General features: G+C 40.1%; 2 protein-coding genes across 6 annotated transcripts in view; one reads left to right on the forward strand and one right to left on the reverse strand.

Annotated features, from left to right (window-relative positions):
- Positions 1 to 472: 472 nt before the first annotated feature.
- On the forward strand, positions 473 to 10,033 carry LOC113664784 (low-density lipoprotein receptor-related protein 6). 2 transcript variants are annotated; one of them, XM_027180410.2, is made up of 9 exons: positions 473 to 600; positions 1,093 to 1,510; positions 3,456 to 3,865; positions 4,271 to 4,399; positions 6,046 to 6,246; positions 6,606 to 6,801; positions 7,486 to 7,877; positions 8,412 to 8,534; positions 9,305 to 10,033. In XM_027180410.2, coding segments are annotated over exons 1-9 (1,926 nt in total). In that variant the 5' UTR covers positions 473 to 545; the 3' UTR covers positions 9,307 to 10,033. The 2 variants fall into 2 exon arrangements, with proteins under 2 accessions (XP_027036211.2, XP_089040267.1); XM_089184141.1 differs by having other exon boundaries at positions 529 to 990.
- A 2,395-nt stretch (positions 10,034 to 12,428) lies between these two features.
- The window catches only part of LOC113664769 (low-density lipoprotein receptor-related protein 6), a 45,915-nt gene continuing 35,168 nt past the window's right edge, over positions 12,429 to 23,175 (reverse strand). For all 4 annotated transcript variants that reach the window (XM_089184128.1, XM_089184129.1, XM_089184130.1 and 1 more), the window contains 11 exons: positions 22,513 to 22,903; positions 20,954 to 21,342; positions 20,189 to 20,317; positions 19,137 to 19,533; positions 18,216 to 18,421; positions 17,278 to 17,490; positions 16,532 to 16,651; positions 15,981 to 16,100; positions 15,426 to 15,539; positions 14,786 to 14,917; positions 12,429 to 14,548 (listed from right to left, as the gene is read on the reverse strand). In XM_089184128.1, the coding sequence (XP_089040254.1) occupies positions 13,674 to 14,548; positions 14,786 to 14,917; positions 15,426 to 15,539; positions 15,981 to 16,100; positions 16,532 to 16,651; positions 17,278 to 17,490; positions 18,216 to 18,421; positions 19,137 to 19,533; positions 20,189 to 20,317; positions 20,954 to 21,342; positions 22,513 to 22,903 (3,086 nt within the window). In that variant the 3' untranslated portion in view covers positions 12,429 to 13,673. The remainder of the gene's footprint in view (positions 14,549 to 14,785; positions 14,918 to 15,425; positions 15,540 to 15,980; positions 16,101 to 16,531; positions 16,652 to 17,277; positions 17,491 to 18,215; positions 18,422 to 19,136; positions 19,534 to 20,188; positions 20,318 to 20,953; positions 21,343 to 22,512; positions 22,904 to 23,175) is intronic.

A 23,175-nucleotide genomic window follows, 5' to 3' on the forward strand; every position in this document is an offset into this window, starting at 1 on the left:
TTTTGTATCTGCTCTGCTAGGCGAGTGTGTTTTGATAACAAGGTATTTTTTCTCCGCAGATAAGACAACCGCAATCTTCATAAAAAGCTGTCGTGCTTTCTGTCACCTGGTAGTAGAAAGTGAGAAAGGATAATGTGAAAGTTATTTCATTGCGAGGCAAAGGTTACAAAGGATTTCCTGTTGAAACGCTTTTTCATTTACATTCCAAAGAAGGTTAATATATGATTAACTCATACAAACAAAGGCAGAAAAAAAAGCTAAATCTCATTAAAGCTTTCTCTTAGAGTGTGAGCCTCTTCTGAAGAAAGTGTCGTTCATGATCACAGCTTTGGGTAATTGTGGCTTTCGAGGAATATTTTCCCATACTTAATTTTCCTGTATAATCTCTCAACAGGAATTTGTGCCCTTGGAATTGGGATGGTTGCCAATCTAAAACGGAAAAGCTTACAATAGGTACGTACGTAATCATGTGTTTAAATAAATCCGATTTCTAGCAATAAAATTCGTGTTTTGCGCTGTCGTTGATCTGAACTCATTAACAAATCATGGAAGTGCTAACCCTCGTAGCCGCTCTGCTTGCTTTGAGCATCACCCCTTACGGTGAGTGGAAATTGCAGTGTTAGTTTACCAAAAAGCTCCTTCACATATTTTCGGCAAAACCTGATCTTAATCAGGGTTTAAGACATACTGGAAATTTTCGAACAAAGCTGGCTAGCACCCTTTTGTGGATAAAACTCTTTAGAGAAATAATGAAAACCTCACATTTCCGGAACAAAATAAAAAGAAGTGCATTTTTCATTGGAATAACAAAGTATGTCCCGTCGTTAACGGCCAAGTGAAGCTATCGTTTCGGTACGGAAAACCATCATTAAAGAGACAACCTGGCTACATTTTTGATACATGTAACTTCGTTTTCTGAGTACACCTTTCTTCGGTATGTAATTAAGAGCTATACTATAAGGTGGAGACCTCGAACAGCGATGCTCCAAGGTAATTCTCTAATTTTTCTCGTGGATTGGTTTTGGATGCGTTTCTTTCTTTTGAATTAATTCTTTTTTTACTCCAAACTTTTTTCCTAATTCTCCCAAACAGCCCACTCCGTGAAGCTCTTGTACGCCAACCGACATGACATAAGGATTATTTCAACAAATCAAAGTGACCAAAAGGAAACTACGATCGTAGACACCCTTGAGGATGCTATTGCGTTGGACTTTGACTATACGGAAGGATTGGTATTTTGGGCCGACGTTGGTCAGCAGAAAATCGAACGCGTTCGTATTTCACAAGAGAAGAGTGGGGAAATCGAAGATGTCATTTCGTTTGGGTTAAAGAAGCCTGAGGGTTTAGCCGTAGATTGGGTAGGAAAAAAGTTGTATTGGACCGATTGTAGCGATTCTGACTGGGAAACGAACAGAATCGAAGTTGCAAATTTCAATGGATCAGATCGCAAAGTTCTTTTTTGGAAAGACTTGGATTTCCCCAGGGCTATTGCCGTGGATCCATTAAAAGGGTACGTAAAACCTGGTTTCCTCATTAAAATGCCGTTCTAACAATTAATTTTCCAACAAATAACTCAATGAAACTAAATTTGAAACACAACGAACGAACTACATTAGTCGGAACAAACACTATTGGACACAAACTTTCAAGAATCTTTCTCTTTGAAGAAGTCTATCGATCAAGATTTATCTCAGTTTATCCTTATTGGCAAACTGATGTCATCTGAAAGAGACTATAACAACGTCAAAGGCATTTTACGGTTTTGATAAATGTCCAAAATTGGCAAAAGCACGATGAACTATATAAATCTTGCCAACTCAAAAATAGTTTTGGCGAATAATTTCCTAAATCAATCCTCAACCCTCTTAACATGGGTGGATCGTCACGCGTCGATTGGAGACACACAAGCAACAAGCCAATTAAACTTCAGGATCATGTGGATATCATGCATATATCTGGCAATGATAATGCACAATGATAACATAATCTAAGTTTGATTTTTGTATCCCTTTGATTTTTTGCTTTTATACTGAGAAAACAAGCACTCATATCATCACGTGTGGAGCATTTGGTTGACAAAAACGCATTCTAAACCATATTCAATTCCGCTGAACGTTGTATCCAAACGTTGGGTTTTGTGAACAAAGTCACGAAAGCTTGTAGCTAACTTTCTCTGGAAAGGTATCTATTCAGTTGTCATAACTGCGGTCTAAGTTAGAATCCATTTAAAGAGGAATAGGCTTAGGGTGTTAGTAACATGGGTAGAACTTGTCAACAATAGTCCTAAACTGGTTTCGTGGAGAAATCTTTATCCATTTTCCGTGCCATTGGCAAACTCCAGCCACGCACAAAAAAAAAGGGGCACGACATCTAGAAAGAACTGGGATAATCTGCTGTAAAACGTGACCTACGGAAAATATCCCAATTTCCATTGCCCTAAAATCTGACATGAAATTTTCCTAATTATCTTGTTTTTTTAAATTCGTCGATCACGTAAGGAGTAGAAATACATGTACGTGCTATAGAATTGTGAGCAACTTATGCGCCCAAACTTTTTTTGCTCTTAGCGAGACTTTTCTCGCAAACATTTCTCCACATTTAAGTGAAATGCTTTTCATGCAGCCACAAAATCTTAACGTTATTTTAAATACTTTTCATTAATTATGAGTTTGGAAGGAATTTCCTGAATTTCATGCTCATGTAGTCTATCGATGAGTCAATTTTAATTTTAAAGTAGCCCAAAAAAAAAATACAGTGCTGGCAACAGTCAAGATATGTTTGATTGTAAAAGCTTTCAGCTAACCCTCTTAGCACTCATCCTATTATTTTAGAGTTCTTCTGGCTTTCTGGTAAGCTGTTAAAACAGATTGGCCACCCCACTTGACCTGTTGAGATTTGAAATAGCAATTGCCAGCGATTACAAGTGTCAGTAACTTGGATGCAAAACAGAACCTACATGGTCGCCGGGGATGATTTGGCAATTGTGAGATCTGTATCGAAAAAAGGGTGTGTAACTCAAAAACCACAATATCCGAAGTTTACAAAGGTGGTAAATCAAATTCCATCAAGATACGAAAAGACAATTTATCGAAAACTTGAAATTATTATGCGACTACGTTTGTTGACCTATTAAGTCCTTGGAATCATCGGAAAGACCTACTGGAAGATAATTAGCATAGGTTTATTAGACATTCTTTCATACCTCAGCATGCCAGGCGTCTACCAGAGGCTTTATTTTTTTGCTGTTGTTTTAGTCACACATTTCTTTACGCGTGTTTTTTCTTTTTTGCATGGTTTCTCTTCATCATTTTTTACATTGTCTACTTTTTTATGTTTCTTTCCTAGCCCTTGCGCCATTTTTTGTCTTTTTGGGTTTTGAACAAACTTTCAGTTTGATAAATAGTAACTATTTTAAATGAACGGCATTATTATTATTAATTTTTTTTTACGGCTAGGTATATGTTTTGGACAGACTGGGGAGAGAACCCCAAAATAGAGCGAGCTGAAATGGACGGCTCCAATCGTCGAGTCATCATTGAAAAAGACGTTCATTGGCCAAATGGGTTAGCAATAGACTACAAAGCTGAGAAAATATACTGGGTGGATGCAAAGTTGTTTCACATAGCGGCTGCCAACTATGATGGTACAAAACGTAAGAACATGTTCAAGTCTTCAACCCAATGCACACTGGCTCATCCATTTGCTATGACACTGTACGAGAACAAAATTTTCTGGACAGATTGGACAACTAAAGGGATACACTGTACGAACAAGAGCTCTCTCGAATGTCGAGAAATCTGGACCACTAGCTATTCGCCCATGGATATTCGTACATACGAGCCACAAAGACAGAGGCAAAAGCCAGGTAACGCACCTATCTGCATCAATCTTCCTCACCCTAAGCAATCAACATTCAATCTTTGTTCATCATTATCTCTTTAATAAATATCTATCTTCGAAGTTGTTATTTTGTGTTTCTCCCCAATGTGATAAAAATTTTTTCGGCTCCTAAAAGAAGAAGAGGGAGATCGCGAGTTATAACCCATCAAAAATTTTTGCTTGCGTGCGATTGTCCTAAATCCATTACATGACTCAATATTCCAAAGATAAAACATCGGAAGATTCGGTGATATTCCCCAAGTGATATTCCCCAATTAAGAACCTTGACGATGGCCCTATGAAAAGCTTATGATGCTGAATTCAAAATTAAATATCATCTTGACGCATTCGAGAGTCCGCATCCTTAGCATTCTTTTGATTCATACTTTAGGTCAAAATCATTGCAACTCCCCCACCAATGGAGGATGCAGTCATTTGTGTTTGTTGAATGCTCGAGGTCATTCCTGCGCATGCCCAACTGGAGTGAAACTGTTGCCAAATGGTAAAACTTGTGCGAAAGGTGAGTTGGATGTAACATGAGAAACTACCTTGTACTGATGATGCTGATAGCTCTTTCCGCTTAACAGGTTTCGAGACAAATTTTAGATAACTCAAAATTGCTGTGAAGGCTCTGATTGCCGTCATACTTAATTACAGAACTCTTTTTGAAAAAGCTGAGGATTTTTCTGAACCGCCAAGAAATGGCGAGCTTTAATATATCGTTGAGGAAAGAAGGATGATTAGATTTGTTCAAATCCGGACACGAGTTTTATTTTCACAGGAAGTGCTAAGTTTTTACCCAAATCTTTCTGTCTTTGCTCCTGTTTGGTAACGTAGAGTGAACGCGTTACAGCACATGAAAATTAAATTGCGAATTCGTTAGGTTTGTACGTCAGAAGAGATCTTCTTACTTTCCTTGAGTAGTGTAAACTGAAAAAGTGGACCAAATCCTGGCACGCAACCAAACAGAGCCAGCTTGTGACATGGACGAAAGATGTGATCCACAACCTGTTCCTCTAAACTGGTAGAATCGACGTCAGTGTGCTTTCCACGGTATTAGGGAGTTTAAGATTTTTGACATGTGGGAAAACGTTGCCGAAAAAACGAACGTTTTTCTTTAATATAAAATCTCGTCAGTAGCCAGATGCGTCTACCGTTTCTGACGATGCGACATTTTCCCTTCGGCAGAACATGCGAATGTAGTGTTGATTTCGATCGAAAACATGACTAAATTGCTGCCGAGGTTACCTCTCTAAGCGGAAGTAGAAGTTGGTGATTTTACGATTCTGTTCTGTACGGAAATGCTATGAAATTTATTAAGTTTAAAACGCACGTGCTGCTCTTGAGATATTTTGTTTGGCTACGTCCTTGTTGCCGCCCGTTGTGATTTCCTTTAAGTCCCTATTTGTCGTTAATCACTTTTGTAAAAATCTTCAAACCGTGGGCGACATTAAGCCAAACCTTACAAATCCGTCAACCCTGTAATTACAAGGACTGATAAATACGTAAAGGAGTTCTGAGAACTGAGAAGCTTATCAGCTTGAGAGTGTTGTTCTCTTAATATTACAACAAATACTTCAGTCAAATTTACAAGGAAATGAATGACAGCCAGAAGGAAGGGTTACTGATCGGATATTGGGGGTTATAGGGTTTACTTATTCAAACCCGCATTATTCTTGCAGGGTTGTGCCAAAAGTGTAATCAAATCCTCCCAAACATGCAATATGGATGCTCTTTTTCCTGACCGTGATATAATTATCAATTGGATTATGATCTCCAGATTTCTATCGCGTGATAGTTGATGAAGGTGAAGCAAAGCTCTCATGAACTTGCGCATAAAGAAATCGAGAGCGAATGATCTAATTGTTTTATCATAAATTTACTAGCTAGTCGTTTGGTACTCAGCTCCACAACGATGAAGGTTCGTGCTATTGTTCTCCTGTTTACAACAGCGTACCATTTTGCCACCAACTCTGTTCTCGCTATTCTCAGCTACCATCAAGACATAATTTACGTTGCCACTCAGATGGCAGCACTTATGATAGCACGGTAGTACTTTCGCGTTAATCTCTAATGTCACAAGATAAATGTCTCGTTGTCATGCGACGACAAACTATGCAAAATATTTGCTTATGCGAACCAATGAAGCTGTCATTTTCACGATAGGTCCTGCTAATTTCCTATTGGTGGCAAGAAAAGTGGACTTGCGCCGTATATCACTCGACACGCATGATCTACATGATGTACTTTTGCCAGTTTCCGGTGTGAGACAAGCTGCGGCCATTGATTTCGATCCAGTGGACAAATTTGTTTATTGGAGTGATAATGAAGCGCTTGAAATAAAGAGATGCAGAATGGATGGGAAAGGTACGTAATTCTCATTGATTATTCTTCGTGTGTTACAGAAACCTTCATGTAATTCTGAGTTATCTCGACAACACAGAGAGCTGCCCTAAGGTTAAAGTAACAATAATACATTGATATAGTTTATTCCTAATTTTATATTAACTTTGGAAGAGAGCATCAAAACTAAACACAGGGAAAATGAGAGCCCGTAAGCGTGTTAAACCACCTTGAAAGATTCTATCACTACACTCTAGGTGTAGACGTTGTTCATAAATTCAACCTATGTTTTGAAAGCACTTAGCGAGCAGGTTGTGCTCTTTTAAAATATTTGTTGCTTTTGAAGGTCCCGTAATTAATTTACATTGTTTTTCTTGGATTAGATGTTGAAGTAATAGTATCAAGTAAACTTGAATATCCCCAAGATGTTGCAGTCGACTGGGTGGCGCGGAATTTGTACTGGTCAGACACAGGAAATGATAGAATTGAAGTTAGCAGACTGAATGGGTCAGCTAGGAAAGTTCTCATCGATGACAATCTTGACGAGCCAAGAGCATTAGCATTGGATCCAGCTCATGGGTACTTTTTTAATAAATACTGGACGAGGTTTAGCAAAATATCGAATTTTCCGGTAGCGACCCGGTGAATTAGTTCCAAATCACGGAATTCTCTGAAAAACCAACTCAATGATTTTTTTGTTATTCGATTGCCGTGTTTCTTTATCATAATTATTTTCGATAATCGCCCTCTGACAGCTTAGCTGCTCAGTCTCCCAGTGGTTTCAATGAAAACAGGTTACCGGCGGTCTACCGCTGTCTGTTGAGCCTGTTGAGGCTCTCGTGTTTGTGTTTCGCCTGATGTCCCCCGTTATGGGCACAGCCCCCTATCACGCTATAGGCCGCTGCGAATTGAAAAAAATTATTGTAACTCCTGGTGATCTGCTATTTTCGCCAAAGATTGCGAGAACAACTACGCATGAGTAGGAACATGGTTTAAAGGCATTGCGCATGACCATACCATCATTAACTTCGGCAGCAATATTTGCAGGTCTCTCGTTGGGCTCTTGGCTAATGGGGAGGAAAGGAATTTTTAAAGATATTAATGATTTAGATGATTAGTACAGTATAAAGTAACCGGCTATGAGTACACATGACTTCCAAAATAAATATAGATTTCATTTTGGAAAAGTCCAAGATGCAAGTTGATACAAATAGAAACTTTTAACATCGTGTAATGTTCCTCAAATTTTCTTAATTCTACCAGATACATCTTCTGGACAGACTGGGGAAAGAAGCCAAAGATTGAACGCGCAGGACTGGATGGGAATCATCGCATTACTTTGGTGAACTCATCTATAGGTTGGCCCAATGGTATCACCATTGATTACCGTGGGGGTAAAATCTACTGGGCAGACGCTAAGTTAGACAAGATAGAGGTCATGAACTTAAATGGGAAAAACCGTAAAGTTATCGTGGATACAGATGTACCACACGTTTTTGGTCTGACAATTCTCCATAATCGTCTTTACTGGACAGATTGGCAAAAAAGATCAATTGAAAGTGTGAATAAACGAAACGGCAGAGGCAGAAGAGTTATCAGAAAAGGTGTAACCAGTCTAATGGGACTCAAGGCAGTCGACCTTCACTTCCGTTATGGTAAAGGTGTTCTTTGTTGTTACTGTTGTTGTTGTTTGTTCCTTCTATCCAAATGTGAATCATTCAATTAGATTGAAGTTAAGACATACGTCTACGTTCACGCTCAATATCTAACTTTCACCTGGCGAAGGAAGTTATATCTCTCCCTACTTCACCAATCTCTTTGGACGATCTCCCCCCCCCCCTTTTTTTTTAATTTCCTCTTCAGGGCTGTCTTTCATTGACCTGCGTTTTTTGGGGTGCGGTAATGCACAAGATCGCTTGGACTTCGTCCGTACCCTCAGATTCACTGAGCAGCAAATTCTTAGGAATACGATGCCCGGTGGGATACCCCCGCACTAAATTTAGGCTCGAAGCCCACGGCAACCAGGTGTGCTGCACCCAAACAACATCGGTGGAAATGAGTCCACATGACTATAAAAACACCTTGCATGGTTCTATGCCCAGCATGACGCTGGTAATAGAACCCTACAGGAAATCGCTCTTATGCATTTAGGAACTCTTGATTAAAGAATGTTCTCAACTTTTTATTAGGTGTTAATCCTTGCCAGAGAAATAATGGGGGCTGTAGTGATTTATGTTTGTTCGGACCGTCAGGAGTTAAATGTGAATGTCCAACGGGAATGAAACTACTTGTTGACAAAAAGAATTGTATTTGTAAGTATTTTATATCTTCATTATTGTTTAGACTCTCTAGTTGTCTTTATTTTTCATTTCATATTTTCGTTATGAATTCCAAAGTGATAATACAGTCGACTCCCGTTATTGCGGACACCCTCGGGGGGAGACTTAGTGTCGGTAACAGCGCGAGTCCGCAATAGCAGGTTGCGAGATGAAATATATAGGTCTTTTTATGATATGTAACTACGCAAGCAAAGTTTCTGACGTGGCCTCACGAACCTGAAAAAGACTCGGTCGCAAGCAAGAAATTCTCATGTTCACACCCAATTGAATAATGGTCTCTTAATTCTCCTTTATCGTAATGTCACCCTATATGATGTGAGTCTGGATTTTGGACGATGTATTTTAAGTGTCCGCTATAGCAAGAGAAAAAACAAGTGAAATGTCGCGCTGGGGGCATGAAAGTGTCCGCAATTCCGTAATGGCGAGAGTTCGTAACAAAAGTTTATTTCAATAGTTTCTTTATGCATTTCGCTTTATGTTCTTGGGTATAAAAATTTTTTGGGCCATTCCAGATCCCATTTTAACCCTCACCTTATGGCTTAAATGAGGGAGAGTGGTACCGAGTATTGTAGTAGAGGTTACCAAACTAGGCGCGGTAGCGAAGTGTGATTTCTTCGAACCGGTTTCTCATAGCGGTTCTTCCGTAGTAACGTCGTTTCCGCGAACATTAACCCTGTATTTTTTTATTTATACTATGGGAAATTAAGTGACATTTCATCTTACGCAAATTTTTAAAATTGCAGGAGTTAATTGACTGCTTGACAATGATGTTGGAGAACAAACGATAAAAGATAAGAAGACGAAAGAACCATTTAAAATATATACTGCCAGATAAATGTAGAACTAATTCGTATAGTCTCACCCATAAAAACTAGGTTACACATTCAAATGAGATTGAAATATTAGAGGTACGTAATTTAGCGGATATGCATATGTAATACCAAAGCATTAATATCTGAGTGATACTTGGTCGTGTTAAGAGGCTTTCACAACTTTTAAACACCTTATCGCAGTTATTATATTTTTTTTCCGTTGACAATTTTCACTTATTCCTTAAACTCCCATAAGGGACCATGACAGAATTTCTCCTTACAATATCAGTGCAACATCGAGCAGACAAGTGATGAGAATAAAGAAAAATATGAGTTGGTGGATTATTAGTTTAATCTATGCCAAATTCTCCAAACTAACATTATGAGAATTGTATGGCAGACAGTAAGGAGAATTTCAGTTGAGATCTTGGGAATGAAAGGGTTAAGAATTTTCTTTTGGGATAGTCAATGGATAAGTTTAGGTACTTATTCCCTAAAACAACTCTTTTGAATAATGACGTTTTGACGAGTAAAGAAGAGAAATTGTCAATAAGTAAAATTGCTTAACTAAATTGTAAGTGACGATATATTTTATATGGCGCAATTTACACGATGTGCCAGAAAGCAGTCAGAAATAAAAAAAGAAAGAGATAGTTTAAACTTTAGTTTTAAGCAAATGTTATATGCTTGAATGCTGCTGGCAGAATGGATATGCCAAACAGTTTTTTAACTTCCCGTGAGAGGCGATGATGCAACCTTCTTTAAAAAAAAATACCCATATATTTGATTCTGTAGATTTTCTGATATTCCATCCAAACTAGTGTTATACTACTCCTGAGCCGGTTAATAGTTAGATTCCTTGCTCCTTCTGAATCTTTTTTCTCACCCCACTCCTTCTCCTTCCACGCGCCTCCTAGCCTCTAAAAGCGTAAGGTTACCACCTCTGGCCCATCGTAAAATCGGCTCGTTGATTCCTAACAAATTTCAGGAGGGGGCCTGTTTTGAGGGTCTTACATTCCTAGCTAAGAGTCTTATCCTCGTTATTAGTTCCAGACCCCCAGCAAATCTCTTCCCGACTCGTCTCATATCTTCTCGCAGGCGGAGAAACAGGCCTCCTACAGCGCAAATGATAAGGGTCTGATCGCAGGTTACATCTGAGATCTGAGAAGAAAGGTTTGGCTTTGCCAACGCACATGGTTTATGATTTGTCTTTAAGCTGTTTAGATCCTCAAAATAAATTTAGCACAAAATCTTGTTAACCGCATAACAATCGTATGCACGCTTCTTCCCGATCGCTAATTCCATCACGCTTATGAATACAAATTGTATTCACTATGGCACATTTGTTCTTATAATCGTAAAACAATGTATCACTCTCCATAATTCACTTTCGTTATCGTTAACGGATAAAAAAGAAACTTTTACAATCGCATTCTTGGAGTAATATCCCTCAGGTAAAGAGAGAGGCTTGTTGGTATGAGGGCTGACCCAAATGTTTACTTTGCTGAAAGGCGGCGATTCTTACGCAAAATGAACCGAAGTGTCGGCACGTGCTGTAAAATTCTGCCATCCGTTAACTATTTGCAAAGATGCTGGCACAAACGTCACTCTTAAAGGGAATTCCTTGAGAGTGTCTTTTCCCAAATCCTGACAGGACTGTTTGTCTGTCAGTCTCGCACATCTGCTAGGGAAGAACGATGAAGTTATTGCTTCGCTTACTGATCGCTATTCTATCACTCTGTATTCCTCTTTCTGGTGAGTTACTAGCGATATATCTTACATGCTTGGTGAAAAAAACTGCAGAAGTACTGACGAAGTGACGTCAATCGGGTATTACACATAAAATATTTCGTGACTGCGGAAAACACTGAGCGAATTCGAAGTGCAAATCAGCTGAGTACTTTTTTAGTCGTTAACTAAGCGTGTCCTTTCATCTTAGTCCAGAGATGAAAGGCTCTTGATCGCTCCGTTCTTTGGAATCCATGAGCAGAGCCATACGAGGAATTAAAAAGGTATCCTCTTTCATGACTGACCTACTCAGCAGTTATTTGAAGTATTCTTTACTTTTCACAGTTACTTCTCCGAAGATATTATATGTAAACCGGAAAGACATCAGAATAATATGACCGAATCAAAAGAGACAAAATGAGACTATTGTAGTTATTGGTCTTTTGGATGCTATTGCTGTGAATTTTAGGCTACCAAGATGGATACATATTTTGGAACGATGTCAGTGTTTATGAAATCAAACTGGATCACACATTAAGGACACGAGAATAAAGGAATGATTACCAACTAAAGAAGCTATCGATTGTTAAACAAATTCTCCAAGTCAGCACTAAAGTGAATGCATAGAGAACAGGATGGAGAATAGGCATAATGATGTGAGGGTGAAGAGTTAAGACCGAGGACATAATAATTGCCATACATGACGTACCTAAAGACCAAGAATTACCGCTGACCAGCTCTTTTCCCACGTGCAGACCTGAAAACGTTTGGGTCGATTGACATAGTCCCAGTAAAATACAGAGAGGCCGTCATTGAATTTCAGCGCAAGCCTAGGATGTATACCTTAAGTCTTGCTGATTCGAAGTCCTTGATCCAGTTAAACCAGAATGATTTTAAACATGCAGTTTCATTTCCATGTTTGGACCTTACGTCTTCACTCGACAGGACCCAGAATAGGACTTTCTGTAAAGTTGACGTCACTTTATCCCACGCGCATGCCCAGAAGGGCTGTCAAACATTTCTGCTGCCGTTGATTGCTTTGTCTTCAAATTATCCAGCGTATTTTCGACGGAAAACATTTCATCCGTTACCCAAAGCAGGCGAAAAATCCTTCTGGCTTTTTTAAAGGGAAAACTTTCTCTTAAAGTTTACACACCGTATCATATATTTGGCCCGAGGGTCTCGATTGTTTTAAAACGCCACTGTTGTGCTAAAACATTAGTGCAACAGGGCTGCACGCAACAAAGAAATAAACGGCGATTCCCCCCCTCTCTCGACCCTGCGGAGGAACATGCGAAGGGAAAGTACACAGCCATACACCGCCATGTATACAAACATCTTTATTAAAAATATATTAATCTAGGAAAATTTAAAAGTCACCAGCAAAACTGCCTGACAATAGATACTCTAGGTTAAATGTAAAGCACCATTTACAAATTATGTACAGTATTTACAATAAATAATTTTGACACCGTTTGAAACTGTTAAAAGCCGTGTTAATGTTTCTACTTGATAGCGCAGAATGGCGCAAATGACCTTATTAATGATCGATGGTACTCTTAATTTCCAGGACCTAACAGGCGCCAAATCGACGCAGCAGGGTCTACGCGACAAACCACATTATGGGCACTGCTTCCGAACCAAGTCGCTGCAACCCATGTCATCACCTTACAAGTTCATACGAGTATGAATTTAGACGACTTGCTCCGGGAGCAGAATTTTGTCGCACGGGCAAAGGTTTTTCAAAAAATCAATCCTGTCATACGAAGAAAAATGTCTCAGTAGTGTGTACCCACTCTTAAAAACGATAAATGATTCAATGACCAGTGATGGTCAACCATTGGCCATTGGAGGTTCACCATTGGCCATTAGTTGTCCACCAAAGGCCATTGGTGACTTGCCAATGAAAATAATGGTCTCTAGTGTTCTAGAAATAATTTGTCGATGCTCGCCAATAATGCTTACTGGTCCGCCATCTATAATTTTTCAATTAAGATGAATGATTCACCAATGACCATCAATTCACAAGGAACTATTCGTGATTCGCCGACTTACTCGGAAAGACGACCCTCCGAGGAAAATTTTCTACTAATTCTGAACTTCAAGTTGGCACAAAATATGGAAACGAAATATGGGAACTTAGCAAAGACCAAAGCAAAAATTCAAAGGAGTACAAAACATTCGTAGACTTTAAACCTCGAGATATTTGAAAATGAACTGCCATTTTCCAGAAATCGCCTTGTGCATTGCAGTGTACAATGGGTCGCCAGTATATACCTGCTTTCACATTTCTTCTGAACCACCAGAAAAAGTCATTTTATTTCCTTTCCACGGAAATTAAGATGTCATTAGGGTCATGTGGATAATCTTGACGAAAATGTGAATTTTTCTTCATTGCGTTAAAATCGCGCATGGTAATCGTGTCTATAGTAACGACCACGGTCACCCAAGACGATAGAATAGCGTCCGGTTTCTTGATCTAAGAAGTGATATCTGTCCAGTACCACATTTGAAACCCTGACGATTGCGTGACAGGGGAACACGCGAAAGAACCCTTTCCTCAACAACTGCGTTACAAAATCACTGACGGCGCATCAGTCACTGGAGAGGGTGGAGGAGGATACGGATGCGCAAAAAAGTGTCTTTCAGTTAAAGCAGGAGAAGGAGGTGGACCCTCCTGATCCGAAAAATGTGTCGCTTCTGAAAGATAGTTCGTGTTTGGCGTCGGAGGCGGTGCGAATAAATCCGAATCATACGCTGCCTCCGTGCAGGACGACGCCGCGTAACGTTTGTGCCTACAACGGTGAACTCTGCGACATTGATGCCGACTCCCAACCGACTCCGCGTCAGTGGAGACAGGCGTCGGGGGTGGAGGCATTCTCGGCCGATGACATCTGTGTGACGTGCATGAAGACGGCGGTAACAGGGACTCACAATATGGACGTGATCGCGAGGTGTAATGAGAACGTTCCGTAACCGGCGACGGCGGCGGGTTCAGGGGCTCATGGAAGTATGCTGTGACAACTGTTGACGCGGTTGACGAGCACGAAGCTCCAGTTAAATTGTTCCGGTCGTAGGCTGTCTGTGAGGCGCTTGAACGGTTGCTTAAGCTCGGCGCCGTTCCGTTTGATTTCGAGCGCTTATGCGATGAGCCCGCTGATCCGGGACCTTTTCGTAAAGGTGCTGTCACAAACATGTCATGCCGAGATGACGTCGACGATGATGACGATGCTGACGAGGAAGGCCTAGGATGGAGAACTGGAGTCACGACTAATCCAATATCGTGAGTTACGTCACAGTCTGGGCCGTGCTTAAGCCTGCGACAGATGAGTACAGCGACGGTGAGGAAAATGACACCCACGATGATTGACGCCACAATGACTGCCACCATTTTACCACTGAGATTTGAATGGTGCAGAGGATTAGGTACCTTGTCTGTGCCATTCACTAGATTAAAAGCAGAAAAAAAAAATGATCCATCATCATCTATGAATACGAAGCACTAAAAACACAATAAAAGCAGAACGCGCAGTTAAATAAATGGTTAGCACGCTTGTCCGACTCAGCTTAGATCGTCGCTTGAAAACAGTAAAAAGGACGTGTCTCAAAGATTCAGACTAGGAAAGAAGTTTTTCGTGAGCTTTACCACTACACCATATAATAAGTATAAATCGCAATATTTACCTGGAGTAACATCGCAATCCATTTCATCTCTATTATTAGGACAGTCTACTGTTCCATCGCATTCCCAGTCCGAAGCGATACACGAACAGTCGTCATCATGGCATCCAAACTCAAGCTTTGAGCATTTCCGTGCTAAAAAGGAAATAAAAGAAAAGGTTCAAGCTCAGAATCACCCAATTCAAAGTCACTACATGTGACTTGTTAATAAAAGCCGGCAAAACTTAAACGTTGCAGACGAAGGAGATGTGGTTTATTTTCGGTGCTCCCTGATCTATAATAGGCTTTAGGGCCGTTTATAGGTGGAAAATAATCCGCGCATCAAAAAAGACGTAATCTCATCCTATAAACGGTACATTACCTCCTCTGCAATCCACGGCGTATGCTAAATTAAAACTGTTTACGACTTTCAATCGAAAAGCGCCTTTTCGCAACAAATAAGAAGTGAGCACTATCTGACGCTTTGCATGACCTACTTCTACAATTTAGTCAGTTTTGCACAAGTTCCTAAGTTTCTATTCCTCCTCTGTGGTTTGTCTGCATCGGTGCAAACCGTGATGAACGCTTTCGGAAGACCGCTATGCGACAACCAAAGGACGGTTATGAAAGACAATAATGGAGGCGACAAATCGTGTTCACTTACAGCAATCAAACTCGTCCGAGTCGTCACGGCAATCCCCCACACCGTCATTCGCCTTCTTCCTATCGATACACTGACCTCCAGTGCGGCAGGCGAATTGGTCATCGCCGCAAGGAGCTACGGATCAGACAAGGAGATTGTGAAGTTGCTTTTGAAAGATCTAAGATTTTTTGAGAATGAAGGTGCAAAACAATAAAGCAAAACAAAATCAACCCAGACAAATGAAACAACTACTTCTACTACGGCAAAACGTTTAACCTTCAGCTCCCAAGTTGCAGCTAGTAATTCTCCCATCTGATAGTCATATATTTCCTTGTTAATTAGAAATACTCATTCAGTGTTCCATGAAGGTAACACTCTGTAGCTCGTGAGTTTGTCTATTCTCATCACCTATCTACAGGATTTTGTATTGAAATCGCGAGGTAAAGTAACACACTAGCCAAACCTGGGAGCTGATTGGTTACAATAAATCCATGAGTTTATGCAAAGGCTCTAAGAGCCTTCACTGGTTTAAAACCTATAAACTCTCAACATAGTAAAATTACAAACACAACTTACGACAATTCTTTTCATCGGCACCATCAGGCTCACAGTCTTGATTACCATCACAAACCCAACTTTCTAATAAGCAAGGTCCGCTTGGACAGGAAAACGCGTTTGGCGGGCATTCCCTTGGAGCTGGTGAAAAACAAACGAACAAAGTTAATACATAATCACTATAAAACTTATAAGTTCCCCTTACTCTGGTCTCTGAGAATTTGTCTTTTCGATGAAACATTTAAATTACGATTACAAGGCGCTCTTTACACAAAAAGTGGCGTTGATCCTAAGTAAAATGGTCATTCTTTCATACTTTCGCTATTCTCCAACATCTATTATACCTCAACCCCTCAATATCAATTTACATATTCTCCGCACTGTTTTCTGTACATTTCCTAAGGTTCCGACTGGGAGAAATTGTTTAACAGTCAAGAGTTTCTTTAGTGGGTGATCATTTCTTTAAATCTCGTGACCTTAATGCGTGATTTACGGGTATTATTGTGAGGAGAAATTAGATGCTGTCACTCTTAAGGATCAAGGGTTTAACGATATGTTTGAATCACACTTACGTCCGCAAGTTGAATTGTCCTCAGTTAGGATCATGTCCATAGGGCAGGAACACTGAGCTTTGTTGTGATCACCGACCAAACAGATGTGTGAACAATGGTTTCTAGTACAAGGATGGTGAGCTAAAAAGACGAAATTTAAAAAAAAATTAACGCGCGCTTCCACTCAATTAATAGTGAAATTTTCCATTAAGGTCGGAAGTAATCCGTGTTTGTTTTGTTTTTGCTTTACCTCGGTCTGTGATTGGTCCAAAGAACTCGCACCATGCTCTCCACCAATCAGATGCAAAACTAAAACCAATCACGAATTGCGCTCTAAGCAGTTTGGTCAGTTTTGCATAAAGTTCTCACTGGCTCTTATGATTGGCTGTTATGATAACTTTAATTTTGGTTCTACGATGCTCAATACAAAAAGGCTCTACTGGTAATAAGCAAGGATTAGTTAAGTGCGTTTGATCTAGCTAAGGAATCGACGTTCGCCGAAGCGAGCCAACCCTAGGGATTCTGCTTAGCCGGCGGGATTTAGAGCTCACGCATAAATCAAGGCGAAAGGTTAGCTAGTCTATGACGGCGCCGAAAACCTCGGTGGAGACTCATACGGAAAAGTGGAATCCCTGCACGACTACAATATCATAATTTTTACAAAGTATGAATCCACTTTGATTGATTGGGAGAAAAAAAACTCTCCTTACTTATACACATTAAAGAAAAGAAATGGTAAAAAGGAAGTTTGGTAACCACGTCCGTACCTGTCGACTTCCTCATATCAACCACAATCATATCTGTCAAACCATCGATAGAGGCTTGCACCGTGCTGCCAAAGTCTTCTTCCATTTCACCGATCTTTTCAATTTTCTTGAGCCAGCGCGACTCCTGGTCGATCCAGTAAACATGATTCCCATAAACTGCCAGGCCAACGGGATCCAAGACATGTCTCTCCACCAGCGTGGCTCTGTTGGTCCCTGTGAGACAACAGACATAACTATAGCTTTGAGAACACAATGGTTTAACGCCTTTACATGTGCAAACATTGTAACCGCTACAAAACATGCTTAAAAATACTATCTCTTTCAAAGAGTATTTTCACATACTTATCAGAAAGGTCGAGAAGCCACACATGAAAAAAAAAAACGCTCGCGCCTTAAGCAGCAGAAGCGGCGTACTTTTTACGTTTTCCAGACGAACGGAGACAAGCGCAAAAAACACGCCCGTTCTATAAGCTACTCTCGCCTGCACTTTGTGACTGAACCGACCCCGAATTGTAATCTCAGACTTCTTGCAGAGCACCCGAGTAAAAACAAACTGAGAAATCTGTCCGGTCCATAACCTTGACAATCACTTTTATGCTTACAATCCGAATGAAACTACACTCGACCACATAACTATTACTGCTGCGGCTTTCAATAGATCGTCTAATAAATTGAGAAGTCCACACCATCACTTTCTTAAACGTTTTGTTCAAAGTTACTGCCAACAATCAGCCAACTTGCAGGCCGCTTATGTTCGTTTTATACCTAGCTGGACAAAAGAATTGGCGCGAGACTGGCAATTACGCTATGACATATCCTTGCACAAAGCAAAATATACCGCGCTGTCACACTTTTCTTTTGGATGCTCGCCCATATCGGTCTAAACAACGTCAGCTCATTTTGGCACTGCAGTTTAAGAATGCTCCTCAGTGACTTACCTTCCAGGTCGCCATATTCAATCTTCTTCAGTTCCGTGTCAGTCCAGTAAAGTTTCTTGCCTTCCTTATCCACTGCTAAGTCTCCCGGAGAGTCAGCACTGAACAGAAGCAGATTGTCAACAGAAAGTTGTACCTTGTCTGCCCCAGCCATTGGCACCTTCATGATACCCTTGGTCTTTGGATTGACATTGGTGAAGTACATAAGCCTGAAAAAGCGACAAAACAGTATCGTTTCATTAAATAATATATAGATTTAGCCAAGCCTAAAAGCGGAGCTCGCATTTTTTTTCCCGCACGTCTCAAGGGCACAACGCCTTGCCCCGGCCAGGACTAGAACCCGGGTCGTCCGACTCGGAACCCAGTGCACTGATCACTGGACTACTGGACAAAGCCGTGGCGTTGGCGTGCCCGCGGTACAGTTGACTACGCATGTTAAAAGTAGCACCTTGTACGGTCGTACATCCAAATTATTTCGGCTTGATGGGTTACTACTAATTTGTATAATTATGGGGCTACGCTCTGCGATCTCCGCTATGACGTAGATTAACTTTTCGCCTTTCAAGTGTCGCGTCAATTCGTAGAATAACTGACCTTGAAAACGTTTTTGGCGCCCGGGTGCCGAAGGAGACTAAATTTTGCGTTTAGAGAGAATAGAGGAAATGATCGCCAAACTAAGAAGTTTAGACTGCTTACTGAATTCCCTCACCAGTAACGAAATAAATGCATAGAGAACAGCGTGGAGAATGTGGATACGGACTTTAGGGGTGTGAATGGTTAAGAGCTGGCTCACATTTCTGAGAGAAGAGCTTTCAAACACCAAGTGACTTTCCTACGAGCACATCTTTGATTATCAAAGAACTACAAGCACTAAAATGAATGGAATAAAATATAAAAGATGCCGTTTGAGGAATAAAGACTCACCCTTTCTCAGGATAGAGCACAATTGACCGAGGAGAAACACCGTCTTTCTTAAACACTTCTCCCAGGTTAGTATTGTTTCTTAAACTGTACACATTGATACTGTTAGTAACAGAGTCCGTCCAAAACAATTGCTTTGCATACGGGTCAATGGCCAAGTCATATGGAGACGCCTCTGGATAAAGGTTTATGACCTTGTCCCCACTGGAGCCGTTTTGATATGCAAATTTAATGCGGGAGTCTTCGATCCAGAAGAGACGATGGCTGTTAATATCAAAATCAACGGCCTGAACATTTGACAGACCACGGACAGGTAAAACTACATCAAGGTTATCGGATGAATCGAACAGGATTCGTCGAATGTCTGTTTTGGTGCTGTACAGCATGAAAACACGGGGGGCTGTAAACAGAAACAAAAAATAATTAACAACCGGCTTAAAAACATTTCGATTGATTAGGGTTCCTAACGATAACTACGTGACATTTGCTAATTTGAGCAACAATCGTTACATCTCTCTTAGACTCTTAACAGAGATCTGAAATCAACTCTCCTTACAATTTTAATGCAATTAAGGAGATACAGGTAATAAGGAATATGAAAATTATCGGCTGGTGAATAGTATTGTTCCAAAACACTACATTCTAGGAAGAAACAAGTAAAGGAATAATTTGCCTTCAATAAAGAAAATTCAAGGCAGGGCTAGTTCGCAAAGAACAAAACTGTAAATTCTCCTGAAAAGCTAATGTATGTTTTAAGCTACAATCAATTCCAAGCTCGAACCTCCCCCTTCCACCTGGGAAAACCCACGGGCATTTGACCGTCGTTCGTACTCGTTGGTTGAGGAATTTGAGCCGGAAGTGTCGATTCTTTCCAGCGGAATACGCGAGCGAATGGATCAGAAGAAAAGGTTTACAAATTCTAGGTTTTAAAGCTTAGTGATGTGTAGAATGTCGCGGTCGCTGATTTTGCCATTTAAAAAAATTGGTTGGCATTGACTTGAAGTTTGTCTAAACTAAATCCAGTCAAATGTAACACCTATTTGTTATCAACAAACCTAAGCAAGTTTTATTGTCAATCATGGATAAGGTATAGTGTGTAGGACAGGAACACTCCTTTCTCTTCCCAGGTTTAGCCAGACACAGGTGACTACATCCTCCATTCCTGAAGGCACAGAGATTGGAACCTAAGAAAATATGCAGATAGGAATAAAGGGTTATTCTTATTTTAGAAAGAAAAAGCTCTCACCCTCTGTAACTGCCATTTGCCGTCACAAGTTCAAATCCCACATACGACGTGGAAGCTCTCGAACCTCACTCTAAAAGGTTGACCCTTTATACCCTTAGATTGAAAAGCGTCTAATTTCTCCTTACAGTAACAATGCTGAAACATTTACTATGATCACGAGAAAAAAGGAAATAATCATCAACCTAAGGAGCGTTAACGGTAAAAAAAATTCTCCTTATCGGCACCAAAGGAAATGTATAGAAAAATGTATGGAGAATTTGGATGCCAATGTTTGGGTGTAAAGGATTTCTATACAGGACAATCAACATGTACTTCATCTGGGTTTAAACCTTCTCTCTCTGGCATGGGGTTGAAGAGACATGGCGGGGCAGGGTAGAAACTCGTGCCCCTGAAACAATCAAATCAATCTTTTAGAAAATTCAAGGAAAAAGTTGCAAGCTTTATATGTTTATCCGAAGCGATCCCAAGTGTTAGTAATTCCGGTCAAAATTTATGGGTGGTACCTTACTTTTTCACGTTGCATGCAATCAGAATTTTTGTGAAGCATCAGCCAGATGACTATTGCTGCACTAACCTTCCTGTCTGCTGCCATGAAAAACCAAGATATCCATGATAGTAAATTCTATGTTGCGCTTGATCTGAGTCCTCTCCATTCCATTCGTTTTGTTGGCGCGGTAGATTGAGCTGAGTCTCTGATCTGTCCAATAGATGTAATCCTTGTACTGGGTCAAAGCAAATGGTTTGGGAAGCTCTGATGCAATCACCTGTCTGTTTGAACCATTTAAATTTGCACACTCAATCACCTTGTTCTCGGTATCAACCCAAAATATCATTTCCGCAGAAAAATCAATTGTCAACCCAGTTGGACGAGTGACATTTGGGACGATAGTCTGTCTGTTAGAACCATCCAGGTCTGCTCTCTCTATCTTTGGGTACCATCCACCGTTTGCCCAGTACATATGCCTATGATAAAGATTTCAAAGATATTTAATTTTCAACCCTTAAAAACCAAAAAGTGACAAGCATCTAATTTCTCTCAACAGGAATACTACTGAATCATTCATTAAGATAACAAGATTAAAGGAAATGATCGCAAACCTAAGAAGCTTTGATTGTTAAACAATTCTCCTTGTCAGCACCAAAGGAAATGTGTAGAGAGGAGTAAGGAGAATGTGGATACAAATATTAAGGTGTTAAGGGTTAACTTTTGTAGCATGTCTGTAAAGTAGCTAATCAGCTAAAAACATTTGACCACGTTAACTAAAGGTTATTATTGTATTGTTGTATAACTAAAATGAAGTCAAAATACTGACTTGTCCAGTTCTGCTTCAAAAGCTACATAGAAAACTTAACCCATAATCACAGTGGAGATGAACCTGCAAGACTTTGAAACTCTAGAGCCAGCAGGAGGGAATATTTTTTTCATAATAGCAAACTATTTTCGAGCAAAAAAGGTAATGAGAAGTGAGAAAAATATCAACTAGGGATCATGTTCCATTTAACACTTCATTCTCAATTAAAATTAAGAAATGTATTGCAGACTGTGTAAACAATTGGCATTTGCATGTAGATCTTGGGAGAGAAAGAGAGCTGTTAGCATTTCTGAATGGGATGCAATGTCCATTTTAGATTATAATCCCTTTTCCATCCTCTCTCTCTCTCTCTCCTCCCCCCCCCACCCCCCCTTCAATTCTTCCAGCATTTCTTCAGCTTTCCCTCAAATCTTCCTAAGACCTACACAACTTCCTGGTGTAGGGCTGTAAGATAGAATACTCTAGAGTAAATTTCCTGGCCCAGGAAAATGCCACAGTCACATTTCAAGCAGAGACCTTCAAAACCATGCACACAATACTTTTCACATTATTGTACCTTGCAAAAATACTATAAATATCAGTTGAGTGTGATGAATGGAAAGTTTTGTCACTGTGATTTGACTGTTTAAATATGGTGTTATTTTGGGAAACCTTCCTTGTTTTACTACTCTTGGATAAAGGGTAGGGCTTTTCCAAGCATGCTAAGAGCATTCAAACAACACATCGCCAACTGAAACAGAGCAAGTTGCCCATGACAACACAATGATTTTGGTTTCCATTGTGGCTCACTTAACCGAAAAAGTGTAGTATGTTCACTTACCCAGACACAGGATCAAGAGTCAGTTCTCGTGGTTCCCACAAATCCTTCCAAATCAGCATTTTCCTATGCCGGCCATCCAGTCGTGACAGCTCTATTCTCTGGAGCTTTGAATCTGTCCAGTAAAGATTCTTGGCAATCCAGTCCACAGCCAAGCCATCAGGGTAGGACAGGTCTACAGCAATCAAGTGCTGTACATTGCTACCATTCAGAAATGCTCGACTAATAGTCTTAAGGGTCAAATCTGACCAATAAATCTGCATGTCATGAACACTGAAATCAAGAGCGTTTGCTTCCTTAATGCCAACCAATGGAATGACAACACCATTATTGGTTTCCAAAGAAATTCTCCTGATATCATCAGCATTTGAAAACAAAAGAAAAGCTTCTGGTACTGCAATAGAAGAAAAAAGAAATACATATTTTTTTGGTTATTGCTATAGTTAAAGCAATTGTTAAGTTTAATACCAATCATAAGTCAAGAATTCTCCATCAAGCTGCCTGCATATAGATGCATAAATGTATATTGCCAAATAACTATGAAAAGATGAAAGGATAAAACTACTATAGATTTCACAGTGGTGTATTTTATGTGACTAGTCACTACATCAAGCCTGATTCTTACCCTTTAATGTCACTTAGGATGTAAAAGTATACCATGAAATT

This window comes from Pocillopora damicornis, chromosome 10 (assembly GCF_964200805.1).
Source record: "Pocillopora damicornis chromosome 10, jaPocDami1.2, whole genome shotgun sequence".
Taxonomy (NCBI): domain Eukaryota; kingdom Metazoa; phylum Cnidaria; class Anthozoa; order Scleractinia; family Pocilloporidae; genus Pocillopora; species Pocillopora damicornis.

What these genes read in the sequence shown, in the direction of transcription:
- LOC113664784 (XM_027180410.2), top strand. Translation starts at nt 546, where the DNA reads ATGGAAGTGCTAACCCTCGTAGCCGCTCTGCTTGCTTTGAGCATCACC. An exon ending in GCCGTGGATCCATTAAAAGG is followed by an intron (nt 1,511 to 3,455) that starts GTACGTAAAACC and finishes TTTTACGGCTAG; the next exon opens with GTATATGTTTTGGACAGACT. An exon ending in AAGACAGAGGCAAAAGCCAG is followed by an intron (nt 3,866 to 4,270) that starts GTAACGCACCTA and finishes TTCATACTTTAG; the next exon opens with GTCAAAATCATTGCAACTCC.